We start from the raw sequence: 16,496 nt of genomic DNA on the forward strand, positions 1-16,496 counted from the left end.
GCTGAAATTGAAAGTCACAGAGGATCAGGAGCCATTTATAATGCTGTTAAAAATGTAGGCTTCAACACACACTTACCACATACACTAAACATACTAAAGTGAAATGTATTGTGTCCATTATAAATCCATTCTGACTTGTGATGCTTCTTTCCTTGGAAAGCCCTTCATAAAGAGTTGGCATTTCAATACTCAAACGCCTATCTACCCCTGGTTAAGAAAAGCACACAACATGACATTACTGCTCATCTCTTCACTCAGCAATGGAAGACCACAAAAAGGAAGGGAAAAAAGAAACACGATAAAGATATGTCAATCTGTTTTCTTTAGATTTGCTGATACTGCTGAATTTTAAACGTTGGTTGAGATCGTTGAGATCGGTTCAGTTTACAAACAGAACTGTCAAAATCCTCAATAAGCCATTGGGACCGGTCTCAAAAGGCAGCAGAAGCGCTCACTCGACATGGAACGAAACAGAAATCCCAATAAAGTTTGGCAATTAGAAGTCTTTTTGTTTTGAAGGGAAGAGCGTGTGTTTAGCTGCAGCTCCACAATGTCAGGTTAAACAAAGATGACTAGACAGATCGATAGAACTAATAAAATAAACAGAAAACCAACGTGTTAGAAAGGCACAAGGGCAGGCATGCACCCTTGACCAGGAGGGGGCAGTGGAAGGGTTAAGCTGCTATGGACCGTGCCGACAGCGAGGTGACCTACCTGAATGGGCCCCACTGACATCAGTAAGTTCTTCAGCTGGACGTCCGTGGTGGACGAGGAAAGACCTTCAATTGACACGACGCACGGCTGAGTCTCCACCACGCGCATGTTGTGCTTGTTTGGCACCAGGCGGCCGCGGCCCATCTGTCCCGATCCCGCTCTGCCCCGGCCCTGCATCACTACCTGCCGAGAGTGGGGGGGGGAAGGGGGGGAGGGGGTGCGTGAGTGAGCCATGCCAAACCAGCCAGTTTAACTCTCCCTCCACACAGATGATGTTTCAATACCGCAGATGCCGTTCCCACCACAGCCAGAGAGAGAAACTCAGGCTCTGTGTACCGACGTTTCAACACCTCACTTCTGTCGGGGATTTATTCTCCTTTAGTGTCTCTCAGCATTGTCTGGTCCTTCACTGAACATTCACTGGATTAATACTATCAGTAGCAGCAGCAGGAGCTTTATAAATTAATGTGTTGCGTGTGCGTCTGCCTGCATATGTGTGGCGACAGGGCCGGAAGCCGACTCACTCTGTGATGCATATTGCCAGGACCACCCCTGCCTCCCAGCGGCGGCCCCTGCAGGGGATTCTGCTTGTACTGGTGCAGCTGCTGGACGCTGGTCTTGCCCATGGTCACCTTCCTCACGGTCATGGGCCGCTGCTGCTGCGGGGGGGCGAGGAGGCGCTGCAGCGGCTGGTGCTGCTGGGGGGGCAGCTGGAGCCTCTGCTGCATCTGCATTGGATTAACACTGCCAGGGTCATCTTCCCCCTGCAGGCCGAGAGCACACAGCCACGGTCAGAGCCAGAGCCCACTGGACGGGCACACCACACTAGAATAACAGGGTCATAAAATACCTACTCCGGGAACCCATCCTAATCTCCCTCCCTTTCACTGGACTCCTTGGGATGTGCCCATGTATTTCTACAGTGATCCAATTATCGTCGTCATGTGTGTGTGTGCGACTGTGCCAGTGACTGTTCAACCATGTCGTCATGTGTGTGTCAGACTTCTAGTGATTGTTAATGAGGAGTCCTACAGAAGGACACGCCTTAGTAAGCTACATTGTGTGCAGGATCATGCTGTGTTCACGTATGCATTCACTGTGCACATTCCTGTAATTTACAACACAGCACTTTGCACTGGAGACACACTTCTGACAGCCCAGTGCCCACAGGGGTACAGACTCATCACACCCCCCCCCCCCCCAACTAGTTCACCCACTATGTGACATTTAAAATGCCTTGGACCGAGGATCTCTCTGGCTCGAGTCTCGTGGGCCTTTTGTTTAGGTGTTATTTTGTCAGCAATGGCCTCCCAATTTGCAGAATAACTTTTTTAGCCAGAGAATAAATACTCAAATTAATAAATAAAATACAGATTTAAACCACCATGAACATTACATTATCTAATAAAGACCACAGAAACAGACAATAAATATAAGCTATATAAGGGGTTCAGTTGCAGACATTGCCAAGTTTAAAAACTCGGGTCCGGCTTCTCCTCATCCTTAGAAAGTTCTGACCTGTCCTTCCCGTTTCACTCTATTCCCAGCAGCAGACACATTAGCTATTCCACAACAAAGACTTCAAACTTTTAGCAGTGCTGTGCTCCCTTAGCCGTCTAGCACAATATGCCAGCGTCCTCATGACCTTCCCACATTGCATATGGCCTCTCGTCTCCCCACTGTGAAGCCCCCCACTGTAAAACCTTAATGAGAACCTTGTAAGCATAAACAAATTAGAGAAGAGCGGATACAATACTCCTCGACAGAGAACAGCATCTGAACAAAGGAACCAGGTGAGCCTCATTTAAGAAAATAAAACTACAAAAATGTAAATGTGATGCTGGATTTTATTTTAACCAATTCGAGGCCTATTTCTAAATATGTCAAACTTATTTCCATTTGCTAATTTCAAGCCACCCCGGACTTGTTTGAGTAACATTCATTTAAGGGGTGCATTTGTCAGCAGGACATATTCATTTACATGAAAATTCCCTTTAACCGTGTTGGGTGGGAGAGAAAAGTCCTCGAGAAATCTGACAGATCAAATCTTATTCTCATTCTTCAGCCCCAGCGAGCAGCGATATCACAGACCCGCACCGAGCACAGTGCAAATTGATTAATCCCTCTCCATAGAAATCGCAGCCCTTGATTACACCTATCAAATGCTAAGCAGCATTATAGTGGAGTGACAACACTTGACAAATTCCCTATCCCTTTTCCCCACAGGCTTTTGTGGCGCTGTTAGCCGGCATTATTCCTGATGGAAAATTAATTTCCCTTATCTATGGCTAAGCTCCAAAATCCAAATCCGCCAAACTGGCAACTCTTTCTTCACAGGTATTATGGAAGGCCCGTAAAAGATTAATTGCATGTCGTTGGATGACATTAATTTCTGTACACCTGAAAGATATTTGATACTCTAAACCGAAAGGAGAGATAACATTGTCAGGCGGCACAGAATGACAGCCGAACAACGTCCCTGGGCAGCATCGAGTGAATCTGCCTTCAAGAGGGCTGTACTTCACTATCAAAGGTGCTGCCATTGATCACACCGACTGCACACATTTCCAGCGCAGGTTTCTATTAGCACTGACACCGTGTTATCTCTATCGGCAGCACAATTCAGGCTTTGGCTGCTTTATTCTCAAGACGATTATGGAGAAGTTTTTTTTTTTTTTTAATCCAAGCGCTATCACTCAAGAACACCATTATTAAGTCTAAACATGTAAATTACAAACAGCTACCACACCACTCATCTTATTTTAAATAGCTTTCAGGATGCCGTAACCATTTAGCCCTGAAATCCCTCTGTGCACAAAGGAACTGATTCTGTATTAGCAAAAACAGATTTTATTAAAATTTATTTTGTATTTCCCCCCCACCCCCTCCCCTTCCAAACCAGGACCTTTGGAAGCTAGGTACATCTGGGTTTTTATGTTGCCGTTTGTTGTTTTATTTACAGGAAAGAGAAAAAGAGCAACCTTAGCACAATGCCAGACATGGAATTGGGGTTCTTGGATAAATGCCATTGTACTCTTCTCAATAAAGAGAAAACACGCACTTGGTTACATCCACCCCACTGGGTTCCAATACGTCTCCTGATGGCTTGTGTTGAGATGCCCTATCCCTCTACCTGTGTCCCAGTACTGTTAGGCATGTGGGTCATACAGTAGTGTAGACAGACTATTTGATATAGGAGGCAGAGACTGAACTGGAGGAAAGGTAAAAAGCAGGGATGCACGGATATGAAAATTCTGGGCCGATACCAACAGCTGATCTTCGTATAACAAAATTGTTCAAAACCAATATTTTTTTATTTACCTATAGAAAGAGAGTGGGGGGAGGGGAACGAGAACGAAAGCGCATGTGTTCATATAGGTTTTTGTGTACTTTTTTTTCCAATGTTCAATCATTTTTTTGGGCAGGAAACAGCCTCTCTGTACATACCAGGTAACGAGAGGACACCTCCTCAATGCTGCTGAGAGTCTGGCTTAATTTCCCACATGTGACTGACGGTCATGGACACATCAGAAGCAATAAAATAACTTTTTGGATGCTGTTTTCACTCGAGTGGTTACTGGAGCTGCAGTAGCGAGAGTGAATGGCATGAGAGGAGGCACTTTCTTTTAGTTTCTTTATAGGTCGTGTACTGTGGCTGAAAGATGCTGAAGTTTTTCTCCTACATTCTCATGATGTGCATTTCTTGAAGCCTCTTACTGCACAAACACTATGCTACTTCAATCTGTTTATAAACATATATTGTTTAACCTTTTTTTTTTTTTTTTTTACTATATCATCTGATAGCGACAGCTGGACGATATATCAGTACATCCCTAGTTAAAAGGTAAATGAGGCCGGTAAGCATTGTGTGATTATTGCCCCTGAACTGGAAACAGAGCAACACGATCAACTGTCCTGAATTAAGTGCGTCAGCCAGTGAAGAGCACAACAGTGCGGGGGTCTTAAGGCACAGTGTCAGGGGTGTGATGCAGTCAGTCTGCCAAATGTTCATGGCAAACCAGGCAAATCAAAACTGAACTAGTATAATCAACAATTCATTAAAAATGTAATCAACTGTTCAACAACAATATCTATTATGGGACAATTTTTAATAATGATGCTACAAATAGAAATAAAACACTAATCACTCACCCCGCCTAGTATCTTGACCACCCTGACCTTGGCGTTGCCCTGCGGCCCGTCCCTGCCTGCACTGTTGGACCTCTGCATCACCGTCCTCTTGACACCGGGCTTCAGGTCCTGGAGCCGGCCTTGACCCAGCACCTCCCGGCCCATGCCCTGCTGCTGTTGTGGGTGCTGCTGCTGCTGTTGTTGTTGGTGGTGGTGGTGCTGCTGCTGTGGGTGCTGCTGCTGCCCGGGCACGGTTGCCACGGCCGGGGGCTTGGCCTGGCCCTGGGGGTGCTGGAAGGGAGGCCCTGGCCTGTTCAGGGGGTTGAACTGTGGGTTGGAGTTCCTCCTCTGCTGCCACTGGGGATGCTGCAGGCCGGGGTTCAGGTTGAGGCCGGAGAGCTGGGGGCGTACATTCTGCAGGGGCAGCCCCGGCCAGCCCTGCCCCGGCCCTGGCCCCTGCCCCTGGATCTGGACCTGCCCTGGTCCTGGACCTGGACCTCCCTGTCCTTGGCCTGGTCCTGGTCCCTGGCCCTGCAGCTTCTTCAACAGCAGCCTGTTTTTAACGTTGGGTCTTGGAGGGCCGCTGGACTGTGGCTGGGTGGGGGGTGTCTGCGGGGGGACGCCGTTGGCAGGGCCCTGCATGTGGAGGTAGGGGGGTGGCGGCAGGCCAGGGGGGGTGAAGGGTGGGGGCGGATGCTGCTGCTGCTGCTGCTGCTGCTGCTGCTGCTGTGGGGGGGGCCCATGCGGGTGCTGCTGTGGCGGGGGGGGCAGTTGCAGGGGTTGGTGCTGGTGGGTGATGCGCTCCAGCAGCTCCTTCTTGCGGACCCCCGCCTGCAGCTGCCGTCTCAGCTCTTTGCGGCGCAGGATCTCCTCACGCAGGCGCTTCTGCTCCTCAATCTTCAGCCGGTACAGGCGGGTCTCCTCGTCCTCGTCGGGGTTCTGAGAGGGGGACGACGACACAGAGGTTAAGACCTTTATTGGGGGTGTAGGAGTTATCTTGGAGACCAACCAAAAAAAAGTATAGCAAAAATAGCAAAAAAAACGAATCCACCTACACTGCCCCCCTCGAAGGGATACGTCAGCTTCAACAACGTTCACTGCTCTCCTGCACGGTTGTCTTTTGATTCCGATTTCATATCACCAAATTAAAGATGTATTAAAGTTACACTATGAAATTCCTGTTGTTGTCATTAATCTAATTTAGTTTTCTCTCAAGCCGGTACCACTCGAGTCTAGTGCAGTACAGAGAGCCAGGTTTATTTATTGAGATTAATAATTAATAAAGTATGATTTACAACAGCGCTGAAGGATTCTACATGCAAGCGAAACATTCCACACTGAGTGAAACATGAAGGTGTGACATCACAGACCACTGCAATTCAGCTGTCAATCTCTCAAAATTAAGATTAAATAAAATCAAAGTAAAAGACCTCTATCTTAATGATGCAGGAAAAGGAGGAGAAAAAAAGCATCCAATGTAAATCTCAGGTTTGTGATAGCATCAAAAAGAAACACCAACCAAAGAAACCCTGACCGGAGGTATTGATTTTTCTAACTGCCTATTCACAGATCCATCTCATTTGTGACCTAATAATTGGGTCTAATAAACAGCTCTCACTCAATCTCCCCGACCTTGAACTTTATTTGTTCGGTGCGCCGGAGTGTCCGTTACCGACGGTTGCAGCTGGCTTTTAAAATTCCACAAGTACTGCACAAGATAAATGTCGTTCTTTCATCTCTTAAGTCAACCCTGTATATCCTGTCCCCCGCCCGGCTACAATGCACCCATCGTCCCGAGGGAGGCAGGTTGCTCGCCGAGATAGTGTATCAGAACAGGAGGTTTGAAGGACTGACTGATTTAACAGCCCCGCCGTCCCCAGAGAACCTGACAGACTCTGGTAACATTGATAGTATGAACTGAAATGACAAACATATCAGTGGTTCTCAACTCTGGTCCTGGAGGAGCCCCTGTACTGCTGGTTTTTGATCCAACTAAGCTCTCAATTATTAATTGAACCCTTAATTGAACTAATAATTTCAGACCCTTTTCATTATTTTAAACATTAGGGGTTTTAAGTTAAATTCTTTACACAGTTTTATACTTATTAAAGAACCAATTATTATTGTTTATTACGCATTACTACTTCAATTAAGGACAACGGCCTGCATGCACTTAGGTTAGAATATTTCACAGTAGGAACATCGTCAATAAACCGGTCTTGTCTTGATCAGTGAGGCGGTGTGCGATTTATTGAGCCTGGCTGTGTTGTAGGGTTTCAAACAGAAGCTATAACACAGTAAACATTATAATTTGCGTAAATCATGGAATATCGACAGGATTGATTTTTTTTTTTTTTTTAAATGAGGCTTTCCATTCTGAGCTTGAAGGGTTAAGATCCCAACAGAACACACAGCAGACCTGTTGAACAAAACCCCAGCACTGACCTCTGGTTCCGTTTTCGGCACAGGGGTCGGCTGGGCGGCAGGGGGCTCCTTCCGGACCTTCTCCGGTGGAATCTTGTCAGGCATTCTGGGCCCGGGCTCCGGCTTTGTGGCGGGCGGGGCGGTGCCCAGTGGGCGGGGGAGCGGAGGGCCCTTGGCATCGCCCTGCTGTGGGGGCCGGGCGACAGGCCGCACCTGGGCAGCGGGGGCGGACGAGGGGCGGCCGCTGTGGACGGCAAGGCTGGGGGGTGCCACGGGGAGCTCCCGCAGGTTGCTGCTGTTGCGCTGGGGCAGGACCTGCACCTGCTGGAGAGGGGGCTTCATCACGTTTGGCGGCGGCGTGTTCTGGAGGGGAGAGAGAGGTATATAAAGAATATAAAATCGGTTTTATACGATACGAGATGATTACTGTGAAGGCAAACCTATGCCCTTTAATCTTAGATCTCCCGTTCCTGTGACCTACCATGCGTGGCTTGATCGGCGCAGTGCGAAGCGGGTGCTGCTGCTGCTGCTGCTGCTGCATTCTGGGATTGATCTGGGGCGGCAGGTTGTGCATCTGCGCTCTGAAGGGCGGCGGCGTGTTGTGCAGCAGGGGCCGCTGAGCCGGGGGGTGGTGTTGGTGCTGGGGCGGGTGGTGCTGGTGCTGCGGGGGGTGGTGCTGGTGCTGCAGGTTCTGGTGCAGATGGTGCTGAGGAGGCGGCTGATCATGGTGGGGGGGTTCGGAGTGCATGGGGGGTTGCATCAGCCCCTGCGGACACGAGAGAACAGGTTAAATTTGAGCAGCATTGACACTGGGCTCCTAAGAAGTGCATCTGCTTTTTCGTTAGAATTTTGTTTTGTTTTTATTAATATAGGAAAGTGCATCTGCCAGCCTTAGAGGTGACCGTTTCATTATTAATCTGTATTAATTGGTACACAATTACCGAACACCGACACGCACACGTCTGGGGATGTAAAACCTGTGCCTGTGTGTTTGTTCATTTAGTTCATTTCGTTAAGGGGAAAGGACAACATATAAACAGATATGTGCTATATCACACTGCACTCACGTGCCTCCCGGGAGTGTTCTTCAAGGTTTGTATTTTACAATTACAGACTTAAAAACACATTTTGAATATCTGATAAGTGAGCAAACTTCTTGGCTGACTTTTTATGACATTTTTAAATTGTCCTTGTTTCACCTTCAACAGACTAAGCTTGTTTGCTCATAAAACTGGGAAAACACTAAGACTGAAATGTATCAACTATCCCCCAGATACTGTCCAGTAGTTACTTTAGTTTTACCCAATTTCAATTATCAAGGCCAACCCACTACTACCCATAAAGAGAATCATCTGCCGTAGCTTTGTTAACCAAAGATTCAACAGTATCTTATAGTTTTGCATGCGTGTCATCAACTGTGAATGTAAAATAAAAACCATGCAGAATCACACCAGCCCTGTAGAAGATGCATCTCAGATTGCGAGATCTCAATACAGATCTGTGCACCACAGCACGTTTATGGGGAGAGATTAGTGACACTAGAGGGCAGCCTTGCCCACTACTCGGCATAAAGGCCTGCGAAACTGAACAGAATCAGAAATGTGACCTTTGGCCTTGATTTACACACCATGAAGCCCTGCAGGGAATGGATTTCCAATAATGAGAACAATGATAGCGTGAACTAAAAAAAACAAAACCCCCAACACACACATCTATAAAACAGCAATCCAACGGCTCATGGCACTGACAAGCTTGTGCATGTTCTCTAACCACAAAAAGATCTGAGCTGGAATGGACCCAACACTTTTTTCCATTTTAAACATTCTTTAAAAATGCATATAAAAACGTTGTGAATACCCGTCGTGTTGACTTACTCTCTGCCGTACCTGCATACCAAATTGCAAGTGATGCTGAAAGGGTGGCCCCGGCTGTGGGAACTGCGGTCGCTGGGGCATGAAGGGCCCGCGCGGGTGGTTGTGCCCGGGCTGGTTCAGGTTGGACATGCCAGGGGGACCCTGCGGGAGGAGGTTGGGTCTCGGGGGCTCCCTCTGGAAGATGGGCGGCTGCCCCTGCTGGTTGAACCCGGGTCCAGCCTGGTTGAAGGGCATGGGGCTCTGGCCTTGAAGGTGGTGGCTATTCATGAGAGGAGCTGGGCTCTGCTGGTCGAACATGTGCTGACCGGGGAACCTGGGCTCTGTGAGGCGGAGGGGGACACAAAAGAAGGAATCGACACACAGTCCCCGTTTTATTGGTGGTTGAAAGTCTATGCTATCTCAGGTACTTGTATGCCTTAAAGTCAATTCAATTGATCACTCAGAGGAGTAGAGATCAATATCAGCAGATAGTGAAGAAACTATAGCTATGCAAACAAAGGGGCCCATAATCATAAAATTCCAAAAGTTTACTATGGATTACAGATGCACTTTAAATAGAGGGTTCAATTAAGGGTCAGTTAAATTCAACGGCATTTCAATTTTCATTTTTTACATTTGCAGAAAAAATGCCCCCCAACTAACCCCTTTAACATTTTCCATTGAGAAAGTCAATAGGTTTTCAATATAATTTATGGAGACGACTCCTTCTCTGATGCAGAATCGTTGGGGCGACTCTGCTGGTACATTTGGTGGGGGTCTTAATTCAAACTTTAGCATATACTTCAATACATACACAAATACACAACTGTTAGCAATGCTGAGTACAACTCAAAAGCTTTTGGGATTATCTCACAGCCCGTCTCACTCTCTAATCTTACCGCCGATAAAGAAGGGCTCCCTGTCCTGGGAAGGCGGGGGGCCTCTCCAGGGCTCTGGGTGGTGGGGGGGCCTCTGCTGATGGTTAAAGTTTCCAGGGACGTGCTGTTGAAAGTCAGGAGGTCCCTGGGAAAATAAAAACCACAACAAAAATAAAGCTTAGTCAACTGCCCCTGCGAACCAGAGCAGCTGCATGTGTGCCATGCTTTGCATAAGTGACTGTCGCAACAGCTGCGCTTCCACAGGACACTTTTGGAAGTACAGTAACTCAATACGGTGAAACCACTACTTTCCCAAATAAGATTGAGTTTTGGATATAAAAATACGTTAATAAAATGACTATCAAAGCTCATCTTATCTGTAAAATGGATTAGGTCTGCTTCTGTTCTGTGAACGAGAGCACAATCCACAACACCGAGAGAAAAACGTGTTACAACGCAACTGTGTGTAACACAAGGACATGCAAATAAAACTGGAAAAACGATAGCAAGAAACAGGTGGAGGCGACTCCGAAGTGAGTCATTTGTGATGCCAAAGGAAACCATCAGATGCTGCCATGAAAAAAAGGGGGATGCAAAATGAAAGCAGGATCAGCTACACCTCCGAGACAGAGATTGAATCTGTCACACAATGCGTTTTAGATCACCACCCATAACATTAGTCTTGTCAATGCAAACTGCAGGACAGGGCCCACTTTCCCCAAATCCCCGACTATTCCAAAGGAGGACATTGTTAAAGATATACATCGGCACAAATAGGCTAAACTTGACCGATGGCTTATTTATGTTTCTGTAACAGTGACTGAAAACCCACAACACCCATTTAAAGTAGCAGTTTGTCAACATTTTTCAAACCTATCTTCCTTCTAAAAAATTAAACTTTGCAATTAAGTGTCAGGACACACTCCCCAACCCCCCTGCCCGCCCCTGGACACTTAATTCCATGCCTTTATATCGCTCATTATATGCTTTTGAATGGCTTATTGCACATGTTGCTCACATACACAGAGGGAGCAATCCCATCTACCTTCTCAAAGAAAATAAGATAACAATCCTCTAATCCTTTCATGGAATAAGAAGCCACTTTGCTTTCTCCTTTATCCTCTTAAATATCCCTCTCAGTTAAGAAATTAACCTTCCTTTGCTGTATGATCCTACGCAAATTGTGCCTGGGTTTCTCCCCACCCTTTGTTAATTACGCGATGCTATCTGCATTAATCCACATTTTCAGGCAGAATTGATGACTCTTGCAGGCAAAGTGGGGGGGGGACGGGGGGATAAATAAATAAAATAGCACAAACGCAAAAACTTCACGTAAGTTGCTTAACAGAAAGTTAATCGGCTACTTTGCGTGCAAGACGAGGATCAAACGGCTAGTCGGCACCTTATCTCTTCCATTCAAACGGTCAGCTCACGCCTCACAATGGACGTTTAATTAAATACTCTTAACAATACTGACGCAAATGATACTAAATTGATAACCAAAACTGCCTTCTCCTCTCTAATCCTTCATGTTACAAAAAAAGAAAAAAGGGAAGATGGAGTGAAGCGGATACCCCACAGAGCAGAATCAGTTTAAGGCCTTTAAGCTCGCATCTTTTGGGAAGAAAACAAACTGTTTAGATTGATGCATTGGTTGTACATTGATCTGAATCCATACAGATATTATGCCTATTGACATTAATTTGAAAGTTGATCCCTTGTTATCAGTTCACACTTAAAGGAAAACTGCTGATATTGATAAAGGGATCTGTTTGAATGTACATTTCAGTGCCAGTTCCAGTCTGATGAGAGCCTTGTAACTTCGATCAACTGACTGAGAAATGTTCTAGTTAAACATTTGTATCATCTCCAATTTAATTACATTTCTAATCTCCTGCATATTTTTTGTGAATAGTTTTTAAACTATATATAGATGTACAAATTATTTGGAAATACGTAAGTTACACTTTACATGCTCATTATTATTTTTTTCCCAAAACAAGTCTTAGTTAATTGAACTATACTGAACTATATAAAACCCAGTGCTCAATAACGATGGTCTTAAAGGAGGTGGTCTTAAAGTCAGTCTAACGCCCCCAATACCCTGAAGTTTGAAAGGAAGCGGTATGCAGGATTAATATTTAAATACTACTTCACAAATCTCCAATAGTCGCCGTGCAGATGGGAGCCACCTTTTACGATTAAATGTGATCGTATGATAATGTATGATAATCATGATTAATCAGATGCCCACTGGCAAATGAAAGTTGCTGGGTGTTTTGTCACCTGCATTTTAAATTGCATTCTTTCTATGGCAGCCTGACAGCCTCTGACAGCTGGGGATTCGAACGCTGCATCTGCTCTCCTCCGCCGAAAAGAGCGGATAAGAGGAGACGCCAGCCCTGCCCCTGCGTTCACGATGTCGCCACAATTACCGGGCTTTCGCCAGGAACAAGTTGCGAAAACTGAAAACATGATCTAATGAAATAAATAAAGGACAGAGCCATATCGAGTCGCAGTCCGGGGGCCGATTTCTGTAAGGTCTATAACCTGAATAAAATGCAATTTGCTGCAGACTCTTTCTAACCCGATTTGCATAAATCACTATAAAAAGCTCTTCCCCAGGATGTGTCAATCAACACCACCTGATGTCTCTCACCACGGAGTGCAGTCGGAGCTCGGGCAGTGTTCGCAGATCTATTTCCAATAGGAGAAGATCGCTCCACAGCCCCGGCACCACAGTAATAGCATTCAACCGCCATTACTTTGAAGCATTGATGGGCAATAACTTCATTTTTGGGGTTTTGTAAATAACATTTGAAATCAGTGAAACAAACGGTAGACAAACGTTTGTATCCCTTTTCACCACAGCCACTACAAAAAACAAACATGTATATACAAACAAACACAAACACCTATTTTTGTCACTTGTAATTAGAAATACAAAATAAAACCAAAGTGAAAATGTAATCTTCCAGATAGCAGAGTCTCTTTGTTCTCCCTGGTTGACTTTCCAGGTTGCCTGGAGTGCGAGCCCATGACTTCACATCCAAGCGTGGTTAACTAAGCCCCTCGAAACCCATCAGAGCCTAAAGCTCATATCAAATATTTCCAGTTGTGCAGGCGCATATCAATGTTTACAGATTCTCAAACAGTATTTAGCCAGGGCAGTCAATTAATTGCTATAATAATATTTCTTTACAAAGACACATGCAATCCATATCATTGGAGGAAGCGCAGCAGCTGCTACTCACGGGGAACCTCTGGGGAACCACAGCAGGCCGGGGCTGGTTCGGCGAAGGCATCAAGGGCACTGCAATGAGAGCGAGGAGCCGTTAACATTACCTTCTTCCAGCACAAGGTTTCACACACACAACTCAAATTCCCTTCACATCCGTCACATGGCTGATGTGGACGGGGGTGAAATAAAAACCTTATAACACACCTGAAGCATTTAAACTAATATTGTTTATAATAAAACTAATTGAAATGAACAATTGCCACTTGATACCCATTTAAAAGGATTGTGTGAACAATTATAGTGAAATATTGCACAATTAACATTTTATTGGATATTTATATAAACAATTTTTTTATTGGGAAAAAAACCCATTTTGTTCTATTGGATATTTATATATGTACACATGTATTGTACAATAAGTTTAATGCTAGATTTTACAAATGTATACATGCATACATACATCTACACACATTGATTACACTTGTGCAGATTGTACCTTAGTACTGTGGTCTAAGTGGTGTTTGTACGCACAGATCAAGGTGAGCGGAGGTTTAGATACGAAAAAACAGAAGTACACACACTCCCAACAAATAGTGTAACAAAGAGATAGATCCCCCTACACACACACCACTGAATAAAACCCCATTAATGATGACTGGAGGCACAATAATAGGCCCATCATCTGTGTCAGTGTGTCTCTTTTCGCCCTGGAGGCACACACACCTCCTCTCTCTCGCTCTCGGAGACTCATTTCAATTGTGACCTCAACAGGACACATGATCGCATCTCCGCTCATCTCTCGAGCAAATTACAAAGCACCCAAACAGACAGGATAGTTCAATCGCTGCCGGCCGGCTCCCCGCAACTCAATCTGCTGCACAGACAGATGCGAGGGTGTGACGCTCAGACTGCTCAGGAGCCGCACAACTGTCACCTCACACAGCCAGACCTCGACTCGCAGCAAGGCTGACTAGACCACAGACTGCTTCTGCTGTGAGACACATGCATTTAAAAATAAACGCATATTGTCAAAATGACTAAATAAATCCTTTGAATGTCAGTGCTGCCTTTTATTGATTTCCACAATCTTTTAAAAAATGATTTAAATGAAAGTGAAAATAGAATAGCATGACAGACGTTAGTGACCGATAACTACGGAAGTCTGTAGGACAGAAATGTATGGAACGACAAACATCTGCACAGAAAGCATTAAGAGTCGTGTTAGACATAAGGAATTGCACTGAAAAATATCTGCAGGTGACGTCAAATGTCCCCAAGAATGGACTGTTTGCACTTTTATAACAAAAACAAATCTTAATGTTGGCCTAAAGAGTGTTTAAGGTAGGATTAAAAAAAAAAAAAAAAATTGTTTACATCCAAGAAAATGGCTTTGAACAGTCTTGGCACATTAAGTGAAATCAGCCATGAGTGGAAATGGAGACCTGGGTCTGTGATGGCTTTAATTTCCTATTGTTTTTGAAGTGGCAACTCTTTGACACATTTAATATAGAATGCGGGAATGGCCTTGTAAACGGGAGATTAAGACACATGGGTTTGAGATGCGCCAGCAGAAAAACGGAACAAACACGCAGACGCACCTTGCACAGGGGAGGAGACCGGCCCCCTGAAGTGAGGGTTGATGTGGATGTTCTTGGGCTGCTGCGGGGAGTGCGAAGGCGGTGGGGGGCTCAGGATGCGGGGCCCGTCCATCTGGGGTCGACCCGGACCCCCTCCCGAGGGAGAGGGGGAGCGGTGGGAAGGGTGGTTGGATAGGAGGGGGGGGGGAGGCTGGCGCTGCTGCCCTGGATCCTGAAAGTTGCCCCGGTGGGGGGGTGGCTGGTGATGCTGCTGGCCATGAGGCATCCTGGACTGCTGTAGAGACAAGGACACAGACACAGGGTCTCAGCTACTGAAGACAGAGACAGACTGCTGGAATTATACACTCTGGTTGTTTGCAGTGTTATGAACACTGCAGTATTTAAGGGGCATTTAATCTGGAAACCCCCCCCGGTTGTCTGTGAGCATTAATATCAGACTCCAGATGATGCCCAGGCAGAGCACAGAGCACAGGAGGAAGAGCAGTTAACAGCATCCATGACTCATCAGCAGACAGTCTGGACTGCAAACACTGAGGTGAAGACGAGGAGGCGAGTGACTCTATATGTCCTGCCACATTCAATATCATGCCTAAAGCACACAAACCCCACCACCATAAGACTGACTACATCAAAACTGCACATACAACTCATGGACAAAATAATTACATTACATGAACACATCTTTACAGACGCTTGAAGAGAAAATAATTTCAGACAAGAGGAGGAATGGGAGTTCATGTTGACATCTCTATGGTAAAAACATTTCGTTGACATGTTATGGACCCATTCGATTGCCCACACAATACCAAATGACCAGTGTCTCCTGATCTTCCATTACTTGCAACCTGACTGACTTTTGTGCTGGGGGGTCATGTTTTCCAAAAGAAAAGGGATTTAAAACAAATTCAACCAACGCTTCCTTCGGTACAGATGGGGTTTAGAGGGATTGAAATGTGATGCTTCAGAGTGTGGTCTGCGTAGGTATACTGAAACCATGTCACAATTTTTCTAAGCCTCTTTCGTTTCTGAAGATTCAGATTTTCAGGGACATTAAGTGTTCTTCCAGGTATATTTTTCAAATGTGCAAATGGATGGCCACAGTGAGAGCAATAATCTCCTCTTTTGTGAACAGTATACATCTAAAAAGGCTTTCCCTGACAGTTTACAAAAATTCCCTTTTAAAAAAAGCATTGCTCGAGTGCATGAACTGCCTAAACGAATGGATTATATGCTCCAATAGACATTTAATAATAAAAAAGGGGGGGGGAAATGGCACAAGAACCTAAATCCTGGGCAAAGTACAAATTTAATTTCATGTAATGCTTTCTGAATGGACTACTGCCAAGTTATTTAGTATAATCCATATATCAACATGGATAAGAGGGCGAAAGAACTTGTTTAATTGACTTTTTCAAAAGCAAACTAACACTACTGTTCCAAAAGGACAAGCCAAGGGAAGGACAAAACTGAACAGACAAACACATATATATTCACAAAGGGTAGCAAACACGGCAATTTGGCAGTCACACTGCAGCTAATATTAAAGGTAAATATCAAAGATTACCTCAGTGGCTTCTGCCTTGGCTATTGAAATGGCAAAATATTAAATTCTTTCACATTCAAAAGGCACGAATCCCAAGACACAATTTTGATTTAT

At 45.3% G+C, this 16,496-nt stretch overlaps 1 protein-coding gene across 2 annotated transcripts in view; it reads right to left on the reverse strand.

Annotated features, from left to right (window-relative positions):
- The window catches only part of rbm33a (RNA binding motif protein 33a), a 42,908-nt gene that overhangs the window by 12,367 nt on the left and 14,045 nt on the right, over positions 1-16,496 (reverse strand). The window contains exons 9-17 of one of the 2 annotated variants that reach the window (XM_066688139.1): positions 14,840-15,113; positions 13,255-13,313; positions 10,022-10,145; positions 9,156-9,463; positions 7,751-8,035; positions 7,291-7,632; positions 4,867-5,784; positions 1,239-1,478; positions 715-897 (exon numbers count right to left, since the gene is read on the reverse strand). In XM_066688139.1, the coding sequence (XP_066544236.1) occupies positions 715-897; positions 1,239-1,478; positions 4,867-5,784; positions 7,291-7,632; positions 7,751-8,035; positions 9,156-9,463; positions 10,022-10,145; positions 13,255-13,313; positions 14,840-15,113 (2,733 nt within the window). Of the gene's footprint in view, positions 1-714; positions 898-1,238; positions 1,479-4,866; positions 5,785-7,290; positions 7,633-7,750; positions 8,036-9,143; positions 9,464-10,021; positions 10,146-13,254; positions 13,314-14,839; positions 15,114-16,496 lie in introns of both variants that reach the window. The other variant, XM_066688131.1, reaches the window with a different exon arrangement.

This window comes from Amia ocellicauda, chromosome 2 (genome assembly GCF_036373705.1).
Source record: "Amia ocellicauda isolate fAmiCal2 chromosome 2, fAmiCal2.hap1, whole genome shotgun sequence".
NCBI lineage: Eukaryota > Metazoa > Chordata > Actinopteri > Amiiformes > Amiidae > Amia > Amia ocellicauda.